The sequence below is a fragment of the Sphaerodactylus townsendi genome, linkage group LG16 (genome assembly GCF_021028975.2).
Source record: "Sphaerodactylus townsendi isolate TG3544 linkage group LG16, MPM_Stown_v2.3, whole genome shotgun sequence".
Taxonomy (NCBI): Eukaryota; Metazoa; Chordata; class Lepidosauria; order Squamata; family Sphaerodactylidae; genus Sphaerodactylus; species Sphaerodactylus townsendi.
Window position 1 is genome coordinate 31,790,995 of NC_059440.1, and position 10,797 is coordinate 31,801,791.

The following is a 10,797-nucleotide window of genomic DNA, read 5'->3' on the forward strand; positions in this document are numbered from 1 at the left end:
GGTCAGTAATGACCTGGTGCTACACCTTCATCTTTTTAAGTCCCGGCACTTCAGTGTCTGGACCAAATGAAGGGATTCAGCCTCTTTCCTGGCTCAGTAGTCTAACGGAGTTTCCTAATAAGTGGAAAGATATAAACACCGTCCCCTGCCCCCCCCCCCCCCCCCCCCCCCCCCCGCTTTCCACAACAGCTTAATGTCAGAGTCCCTCAAAGTATGGAAAAATTAGAAAAATTTCTCGCTTCTGAAAAGTTTGCCCCGAAACTCTGCAGCGTCCTCTGCTCCGGCCCCTCTGCAAGGGGCTTCTCCGGCTGCAACAAGTGATGGATTGCTGAGATCGGTATAAAAATGCTGCTGTCCCCGGGAGGACGGAGAGGCTGGGCTGGAGAACCGCACCAGAGCCTTCCCTGACTAACAAAATGCGCTGCAACCCCCTAAACGCAAGCGCGGCGCCCATGGAGGTGACTCGGCGGCGCTTCTCCTGTTGAACTGCCGCCTGACTGCCAAGTGGCACCACGTGCAACGGCCTATCCGGCTGCCTCTCCTGCCCGCCCACCCCCTGCGGCCAGCCAATCACGAACGCGCGCAGACCAGTCACGGAGGCGCGCTGGCCACGCCCTGCCCGACACCCCCACGTGGCCACTCGGGCAAGCCGAACGCGCAGCCTAGTTTGCTGTCGTCGCCCGGCTACCCCTTATTGGCCGCCCCGTCCAGTGGGCGGGCCCGCGGGAGGGAGCCGCCTATGGGGCCGCGCTGCCCCGCCCTTCCCGGCAGCGGGGTGGGTTGAGGCGCGCCCAGGTGGCAGGTGCGGTGGCGGCGGCTGCTGCTGCTGCTGCAGGTGCGCTGGCCCTTGCAGCGGAGGCGGCGGCCCATGGAGCCCGCGGAGGCCGGAGCAGGGGAGGCGGCCCCGGGCCCGGCCGGCGTGCACGAGGGCTGGTTCCGCGAGACCTGCAGTCTTTGGCCCGGCCAGGCCCTGTCCTTGCAAGTGGACCAGATCCTGCACCACCGGCGCTCGCCTTTCCAGGAGATCCTCGTCTTCAGGAGGTGGGGGGCGGCTGCTGCGCGGGATAGGGGATGCTGCATGCTGGACAGGTGCTCTAACCACTAGGCTGGGAGGCTGTCATGCTCTTCCTGCTCGCGGGGGGCGTAAGGAGGGGGAAGGCCGGGAGTGGGCCGGGTTCGAGCCCCCGGAAGACCTTGCCAGGCGCAAGACTCTGCACAGCACCGCTGGTTGTGAACCACGGGTCGAGAGATGGAGCTGTCCTGGGCCATTCGGTTCAGCAGCGTCCCCCATCCCACCCCTGATTCCCACGTCCCATCACCACCATCATCTGTGCAGGTGAACATCTGGGGCTGCTAGTTGTTGTGGGCTTTCCAGGCTGCGTGGCCGTGGTCTGGTGGATCTTGTTCCTAACGTTTCACCTGCATCTGAGTCTGGCATCTTCAGAGGTGTATCACAGAGGGAAGCGTGTTACACACTGTGTAGGTACAAGATCTACCAGACCACGGCCACACAGCCCAGAAAGCCCACAACAACCAGCTGTGAAAGCCTTCAACAAAACATCTGGGGCTGCCTTCAACTTCTTTGTGCTGTATTGCTGGCTCTGGTTGGCAGCAGCTGTCCAGGGCTTGGTAACCAGGTGCTGCGGACTGAAACCTTCCAGGTGTAAAATGGGCTTGATGCTTATCTGGCAGCACTGATGGCCACCTGCTGTCCAGGCCACTGTCACCTTGTTCAACAGCATGCATCTCCTGCAAAAGAGGCAGTGGCCCCCCACCCCACCTTGGTGAAAATGGACCTGTTGTTACCTCTCTTGCCCTAGTACTCCCCTCGCTTCCTGCTACTGTCCCAAGCCAAAGGGAATGTGTGCTGTGTTCTGTCACTGGACATGGGGGGGGGGGGGGGGGGGCTCTCCCCCAAAGAATGAATAGGTTCAACAAAGAAATACAGAGATCCTGGAGTTCACATGCTGATGTCTACAAATGCAGATTGATGTTTTGAGACTTTAATAGGGGGAAGGTCTGTCCTGGTCCCGTCATCTCTGTTTCTTTTGCCCCTGCAGCAAAACATACGGGAACGTGTTAGTACTTGACGGTGTTATCCAGTGTACAGAGAGAGACGAGTTTTCGTACCAAGAAATGATTGCCAACCTGCCTTTGTGTAGCCATCGAAATCCACGCAAGGTGAGCCTGTGACAACGCCTCATAAGAAGAGTCCTTCTTCTGAGGATTCTGGTGCAGCTGCCATCTGGAAAATGGATAGTGCAAAATCAAAATTGTGTAGTTCTGGATTGCAAGGGAAGATAAGCAGGAAACAGACTTTAGCACCATGCAGTGTTGTGCAACTGGAATCCTGGCGTAGCCTTCTTCCTTGTCTGATACCATAACCCAGGGGTGTCTGACTCTGGTGCCCCAGATGTTAATGGACTACGATTCCCATCAGCCCCTGCCAGCTTGGCCAATGCTGGCAGGGACTGGTGGGAATCGTAGTCCATGAACATCTGGGGCGCCGGACGCCCCTGCCATAACTGAACATGCTACAGCAGCCATTCTCAACCAGGGTACCGTGAGCATGTCCCAGGGGTACCACGGCAACACTACCGCCCTCCCCCCTCATTTTTTGTGGTGTCTCCCACCAGCGCCAGCAAGGACATGGAGCTGGCCCATGAGGCAGGGCCTGCCACAAGGTCAGCAGCCACCACCACCACCACCACCACCACCCCCCCCAGTGCTTCCCTTCACCCTGGGAGGGGAAGGTGGGGGGTGTGGCAAACAGGGGCAATGGGAGGGGAAGGTGGAGGGTGGCGGGAGGGGTACCGTGAGATATGAAGAGTGAGATCAAGGGTACCCTGACCTCGAAAAGGTTGGGAAACACTGCTACAGTAATCACTTTTGTCGCAGATGCTGCTTTTGTGAATTAGGTTGGCTGTGATTATGCACTGACTAGAAAGAAGATTGTGTTCAAGTGTGCGCGGGTGCAAGAAGACTTCACACAAATGTGCTGGGGCACTCTTGTGTATTTCCTATAGCTGCAGCCCCAACCAACTTGCCAGCTCCCTTTTGTCCTTGGGGATACCTTGGTGGGATGCCCCCCGCATTGATTTTGCTGTTCTCTTGCTGCAGGTGCTCATAATCGGCGGTGGTGATGGGGGGGTCTTACGGGAAGTGGTGAAGCACCCCTCCGTGGAGTCGGTCATTCAGTGTGAAATTGACGAGGTGGGTCTCAATGCATGGTGGTTCCACATCGGAGCTAAATCTCAGCCGGATGAAAAAAAACATAGATTTGTGATTTTTAATTATTTATTCGAGCCAGGATGTATCCATCAGCAAATGAGAACAGTTTTGCTGAGTACCTAGAACTCTGCAGACTTGGTGCTAGATCTGTAGTTTGGGGAAAGGAATTCCCCTAGCACGAGCAAGCCCTGTAGCCCCAAAGCATAATATTGCATCAGTTTGCAAAGAAGACTTGGTTTGGGTGGAGCAGGAAGTGAAGTCTTCTTCAGTGAGTGTGCTTCTAGGGCAAAGTGTGAGACATTCACTTGGCACTAGATGTTGCCTAGCAAAGACAGTTCCGGGAAGGAATCAAGGCTCCAGGGCAGGGATGAGTCGGGGATGGGTTTTCCCATCAAAGGCCTTTGAAGCATGCCGGAATTCAGGCAGCCGCAGCCCTAACAAATAAGGAACGAACTGTGAAATGAACAGTTGGGTCTCTGGCAAAATCTTTGCAGGCAGTTTGAGTTGTCCCTGGCCCTGAGAGCATGGATCCAGCCACAACATAGCCAAGACAAACTTCAGCAATTTTGAGCATGTTCAGGACTGGCGGCGGCAGAGGATTGGCTTCCTCAGTCCCTCAACCACGCTGTGGACTTTGATAATATAAAGTGTGGACAATATGGACACACTCTATCGGATATAGGAGAATTGCCAAACTGACCCTGTAGAAAAGCTGGGGAAAACACGTTACACCTGGCCCTAGTGAGGGCCCATTGATGCTTAGGATCAGGTAGCTGCTACGTAGCCATCTTGCCAACCTCCGAAATGATGCCAAAGTATAAAGAGGAGAATGTTTTTCTTGCTTGGCTCAGAGTCAGAGTTGTTGCTCTTGATCAAAGAGTCTTGTTTTAATTTCCCTTAATATTTCTTGAGGGCCCAACATAAGAAGGGCCTCCAGTGATAAACCAAGAGTGGTGAGTTTGCCAATAATTGTCCTCCACCTTTCAGAAACGTGGAGATCTGGTAAGGCACTCTAGAGTAGGCTACTGAACTCAGCACGAAAACATAAAGTTACTCTTATCGAAATGCTTGAACGTATTTTGCTCAGCTGCCCAAAATACAAGCTTTTTAGGGATGCTTTATTACTTTGGACCGTACGTAACTGTTCTCTAAAAGCGAGCATTATAAAACTTACTGAAGAGTAATGATCCTGTGGTGCTAGGGAAAACAGCCCAGTTTTTTTCTTGCAGGTCCTGATGGTAAGAGGTGTCTAACCTATTTTGTCTTGATTTGTTTACGTTTCCCTGCTGGGACTTTTCTGGTATTCATGCCTAATAAAAGTTCTGCCGCTGCTATAAAGTGTGCAGGCAGGAGGCTACTTTAAAAATGTATTGACTTTTTCATGAGGATCTTCAGGGCGCAATGGGTTTAGCTTCAGGAATCTTTTAATTTACTCAACATGTTTTGCATATCACTCTGGATTTTTTTCAAGAAGGGAGTTTCCGTTGTGTGAACATGCAACCATTTCGGGGGGAAACGAGGCATAGCCCAGGGCATGCCCTTGCTGATGTGATGCTTTGCGTTGCTTTCTGAATTCCTGACTCCCGCTGCATTGCAGGACGTGATCGAGGCATCAAAGAAATACCTCCCGGGCATGGCTGTGGGTTACTCCAGCCCAAAGCTCACCCTGCACGTCGGGGATGGCTTTGAGTTCATGAAGCGCAACCAGGAGGCTTTTGATGTCATCATCACAGACTCCTCCGACCCCATGGGTAAGCTTTGCAGGTGACCCTGTTGCAGTGAACAGAGTCCTGTACCCGTTGTGATTGGGTGTGCAAAATGCATTGTGCGCCCTTTTCCTAAGCATCGGACATTTTCAGGGTTTGAAGCAGGCAGTGTATACCCGCTTCAAGGAAATGTTGAGACCCTCTGGCAAAGGTTGTGGTGTTTAGCGTGATGGCATTGATGGGGTTGATTTGTTGCCATTGTTCTTCCACTGTGGTAGCACAGGTCTGTGGGAGTTATTCGAGGTCTTCTGACTATAACTGAGACTATAACTGACTATAACGTGAGCAGCAGTGGCGCAGGAGGTTAAGAGCTCGTGTATCTAGTCTGGAGGAACCGGGTTTGATTCCCCGCTCTGCCGCCTGAGCTGTGGAGGGTTCTCTGGGGAATTCAGATTAGCCTGTACACTCCCACACACGCCAGCTGGGTGACCTTGGGCTAGTCACAGCTTCTCCGAGCTCTCTCAGCCCCACCCACTTCACAGGGTGTTTGTTGTGAGGGGGGGAAGGGCAAGGAGATTGTAAGCCCCTTTGAGTCTCCTGCAGGAGAGAAAGGGGGGATATAAATCCAAACTCTTCTTCTCTTCTTCTTCTATAACCAAAACTCTCTTAACTTCAGTTTTTAGTCTCAGCAGTGGGTGCTTAAGTTCTTGAACTGTGCTGGGCCATTCAGATTCAATTCATCGGGGGCTTTCAGTTACAGCTGTGCATTTAAGCTCAGGCTGGGGGTCAGACAGGCTCTGAGGCTTTATAAAATTCAGCCTGTGCTGCTGAAGGATTCACTTATTTCCCACTATCGAGAGGGCCCTACTTCTGGATAGATTTCAACCTTTGTGTGTTTCCCTTTCTTCAGGTCCTGCAGAGAGCTTATTCAAAGAATCGTACTACCAGCTAATGAAGACAGCTCTAAAAGAAGACGGGATCCTCTGTTGCCAAGGTGACTTGGATGGAGCCAGCAAGTCAGTCCTAGAGTGGCCGTAGTGTCCGGGCATAGCATCAACATTGACCTTCCTGTATTTAAGCTCAATTAAACCACCTTGTTTAAAGTGGGGCGGGGGGATAATACCTTTAGCAGACTTGTTCAGGTTTTGCAAACCAAGGACAGTGATGGAGCCAATCCATCTCACGTTGGGTCCTCTCTCTCTCTCTCTCTCTCTCTCTCTCTCTCTCTCTCTCTCTCTCAGGTGAATGTCAGTGGTTGCACCTCGACCTCATCAAGGAGATGCGGCAGTTCTGCAAGTCGCTGTTCCCCGTAAGTGGTGGGAGTGCATGTCAATACTACTGCACCATCCCGACTGTACCTCGAGCGGCACAGATTCGGGTTTTCATGCTCTGCAGCAAGGGACCGCAGTATAGGGCATGGATGGCTGTTCTTGTTGTTAAGCTGGGCAAGACCAGTGTGGTTGGGATGCGTGGGCCGCTGAGTTCTTATGCGGGAGATGCAATTTAATACAAGGGAAAGCTGCTGAGCTTAGGGGCAGGGAGCAATCTTCGGGTTTTTGGAGCGTGATTCCAGGGTAGTGAAAAACACAGCAAGACTTACAGATTCCCCTGAAGAAGTGACTTGGCTGAAACACATAGGGAATTTTATCCAAGATATTTTTACCTGTTTTGCACCATTGGTCTTATTTGCAGTCTCCTCTGACTGGTGATGCACTTTTATTTTTCCATGGAGCAAAATCCACACATGTCTAGGCACCGTGGAACCAATTGCATATGATTTGAATCTCACGGAGGGGGCCAGGCTCTCTCCCCAGCCCCTGGAAGTGTCGGAAGAGTTAACTCAGCGGTTCTCAACCTGTGGGTCGTGACCCCTTTGGGGGTCGAATGACCCTTTCACAGGGGTTGCCGAAGACTCTCTGCATCAGTGTTCTCCATCTGCAAAATGGATAAATGTTAGGGTTGGGGGTCACCACAACATGAGGAACTGGATTAAAGGGTCGCAGCATTAGGAAGGTTGAGAACCACTGAGTTAACTGATCGTCAGTGGTGTAGCACCAAGGGGGCGGGGTGGGGCGCAATGCATTGACATGCCCCGGGTGCAGCCCCTGCTGACCGTCCCTGTGTTGCCGTGCCCTTCATGCTGTGTGGAGCCCTGTCCAAAGCCCGGAATGCGGAGGAGATCATAATGTCTTTTTGTGCATCATGGAGGGTCTGACAGAGAATTTCCCGCTTTCCTTCCCACAGAGCACAAATTTCAGGGAGCCTGTGCAGCAGCTTTCCCAGGAGCAAGTGGACGCCATGGGTCTTAAGTATTACAACTCAGACATCCACCGGGCAGCCTTTGTCCTGCCAGAATTTGCACGGAAGGTAAGGGGCGGGGAGGGCTTTATAAAACGATTGCTTGACCTGCTGCAAAGTGCAGAAACCTGGCATAATCCCTGCTTCCTGGTAGAGGATCAAGCTGCAACATCTGTCCTGTTCTGAAACTGGAAGGGTAAATGTGGTGCTGGCCTCTGCCTGTCCCTGCCGTCTTCCCAGCCTGATACGGTACAGCCAGGAGAATTGCTGCTGCAAAATGCCCACGGCCATACCACCCTGAACACGCCCAATCTCGTCTGATCTCTGAAGCTAAGCAGGGTACTTGGATGGGAGACCGCCTGGGAATACTGGGTGCTGTAGGCTGCTGCAGAATCAGGCCGTGAGCTTCGCACTCGTATCTCTCCTTCCCCATCCCAAAAAAGAATTCTTGAAGCCAGATTTCTCTGGTATGAGTGTATCGGGCCAGATCTTGTGCATTTCATCCATTCTGGATGTATATGTTGAAGCAGCGGCTTACTCGTGAGTAGACTACAATGCAATGCAAACAAGAACCAAAAGACACACAGTCACCAGTGCAGTTCTGTTTATTGCTAACTACTGTCAAAGTGCTCCGCCAGACCACAGGTGTTTCCAGGCACACATCACCCTGTGGTCTGTGCTTACTATATACAATTGAGGTGCCAATCAGGTGCCCATGTCTTATCTGTCTTTGCACACGGTTACACAGTTGTGCACACAGCCCTAATTATGCACACGGCACCTGCTGGAAGGAGGGTCCACCTGTCATCTAGATTTTGTCCATCTAAACACATGTTCTGACAGTATATGCTCACCAGACACACGCTCTGGTTATTTCCTGATTAGATTATGGCAGTGGGCTCTATGTGGGGCTGCCCTTGAAGATAGTTCCAAAGCTTCAGTTGATCAAAAACACTGCAGATGGGTGCTGGGCAAATGTGTACTGCAGGTGTTTATGGGGATATTCTGGCTCTTCCACTGAAAGCTCTGCTCCCACGCCGTTTGGGGTGTGTGATGAGGTTGCTGCTTTTGCTTGGTGGTTTTTGCCAGTTGTGGAGTGGTGGGAGATTCCTCCACTTGATTAAACAGGTTTGCCCTACCCAGACTGTTCTGCCAGAGTTCTCAGATCCTACCCCCAGTTCCCTTCTCAGACACCTCCTCTTCTTCTTCTGCAGGCTCTGAGTATGGTGTGAAAGCTTTGCTGGGGGCAGCTCTGACTCTCACCTCGGACTCCGGAGATTTCGAAGGCGGGGCTGGTGCACTGGTTTATCTCCTGCGAAGGCCTCTGCAGCTTCCTGTTGGCTCCCGGTCCAGCCAGCCCCTCTTTGTCAGCCAAACATTCCTTCCTACGATGTATTAAAAGACTTTGCAGTCGCGCCTGGTGGGACTTGGGAGAAAAAAGACCCCGCTCTGGGTCTCGCTGGTCCGTCGCTTCAGCTGTTCTTTCCAGGACTGGGGAAGTCGCTAAGAGCCTCTCAGCCTTAGCCGCTCCCCCCACCCCATACAGTATTTATAACTCACAAGCATTCTCTCCTCTTCCTGTTTCACCAGCCTGCTACCTGTCTGCGTGAAAAAATCCAGCACCTGGTTTTAAATATGCTGCTGTCAGTGTGGTGGAAAGTGGAGGGCTGGGATCGCACACACACACACACACACACACACCATGGTCTCTTGCTTCTGGCTTCCCTTCTCCATTTGCCCTAGGATGCACCCACCTCTCTGCCCTCTGTTTGGGCTCTTTCTGGCTCGCTTCCCCAGCACAGACCTTCTCAGCTTGACTGTGAGCCAATTGCTTCCTGGGGTTTGGGGGTCACTTTTTTAATCAGGTTGGTGGATGTTGTGGCTCTTGGGCATTACCCACAAGGGGAGTTGTGGCTGCTCCTATATTAAATGGTGATCACATTAGCAAAGGGTGGGCAAACCCTCCTGGGAGCCACGGGTAGAAGAATTGGGCTGACTTTCCGGCTGGGCTGTTTACGGCCAGGCCAGTGATACTGCTGATTGCTTTCCTTCTTTGTCGGTCCCCTGAAATTGCTGGGGTAATCATGTTTCCTCCAAGGCTGGGGCCTGAAAGTGAATCTCTCATCTTCATGTTCCCGAATGAGTTTAACAACTTGTCTTATGTCGGCATTTGCCCCTACAATGACTCCACGATTAGCAACAGTCGGCTATCAAGGGCAGAGTTTAAGGAGATACCAGCCCATTCTTTTGGGGGAGCTTTATCAGGGCCCTTATAGGCTGAAGAAAAAGTTTTGGCTGCTGTCGTTTTGGAACAGGTTTCTTTTTCCTGCATTTGTAAGAGGGAACAAAATGGAAAATTAAATATGTTCTGTGTAGCTTTGCCCTCTGCCATAACAGAGGGGGAGAAGGAGGTAGTCTCATTCGCTTGTTAAAGTTAATGGTGATGGGTGAACATGACTTTTTTTTTGGTCCTATCAGCTGCATGGGCAGGGGGAAAGAGAAAAGAGACCCCCTTCCTATGGTAGCTGTTTATGTTACCCCACGATTCCTGGACGTTCAACACAGCATTGCATATTCTGTTTACACTGGAATTTGGAATCACATGTAAAGTGCAAGATCATGAGAAAAAAAAGTCTGACCTAATTGTATTTTTTTTTAAATCTTCTTGGGGAGAGTCGGAGAGAGTGACCCAACTCTGGGGCCTGTGGTTTGCATGCACAAGGCCCCAAATTCAGTGCCCAGCAGCCCTACATAAAGGTTCTTCGAAGCTGAAACAGCGAACGACCGTCCTGTGCTGGAGGCTCTAGAGATGAAATTGACCCGCCTGGATGAATGGTCTGATTTCAAATAAAGCAGCCTCACAGATACATTTGGAAGCTGTTTATGTGAAGGACCCCAGTTTAGTACTAGGCAATGTACCACGAGGGTCTCGGATCCAGAGGGTTGAGTGAGGCTGTCCTTAGGTGGAGTAATATATACTCTGTTCCATAGAAAGATGATAGTAGGGTTGTGTATATTCCTCCACCACAGAACAAAGTAAGCCGGTAAGTACAGCAAAGTAAGCTTCTTTGCTGTAGAATGTTCAGACTGGGTCTTGGTGCCTACCTAGCCCTACTACTGGATGGGAACTGCTAGGCAGGCGCTGTATGCTACTGGGCAGAAACTGTTCCTAAGAACAACGCTTTGAGCAGTGTGTTTGGTCTATTCTAAACCGAGATGCTCCCCTTGTTGACTCCCATGGGCAAGATTCTGCTCAGGCTGGAACTGTGGAGCACTTCACACACATTATTTTCTTGTAATGTCATACATGATTAAGCATGTATAATGGCCATGAATCAGAAAACGTATGATACACTTTAGTACCTTTCAGAGCATTCCCCCCCCCCCCCCCAGCCATTATTTTGAGTGTTGGAACGTGCTGGGTCATCCAGTTTGGGATCAAATAGAAGGTCAGTCAGGGTTCCCCCCCCCCCCCCCATTAGGATATTTTCTAATTAATTTGTTTAGCCCATCTTTATTCCTTCTGTTGCTAGGCAGATTTTGGCCTCTGCCAGATGTTGTT

General features: G+C 51.5%; 1 protein-coding gene across 1 annotated transcript; it reads left to right on the top strand.

Annotated features, from left to right (window-relative positions):
- The first annotated feature begins 755 nt into the window (after positions 1 to 755).
- SRM (spermidine synthase) lies at positions 756 to 10,102 on the top strand. Its single transcript, XM_048519491.1, has 8 exons — positions 756 to 1,041; positions 2,061 to 2,181; positions 3,121 to 3,213; positions 4,829 to 4,982; positions 5,848 to 5,931; positions 6,179 to 6,344; positions 7,182 to 7,304; positions 8,450 to 10,102. Exons 1-8 carry the CDS (start codon positions 869 to 871, stop codon positions 8,454 to 8,456), a joined length of 921 nt encoding a protein of 306 aa, XP_048375448.1. The 5' UTR covers positions 756 to 868; the 3' UTR covers positions 8,457 to 10,102.
- Positions 10,103 to 10,797: the final 695 nt, after the last annotated feature.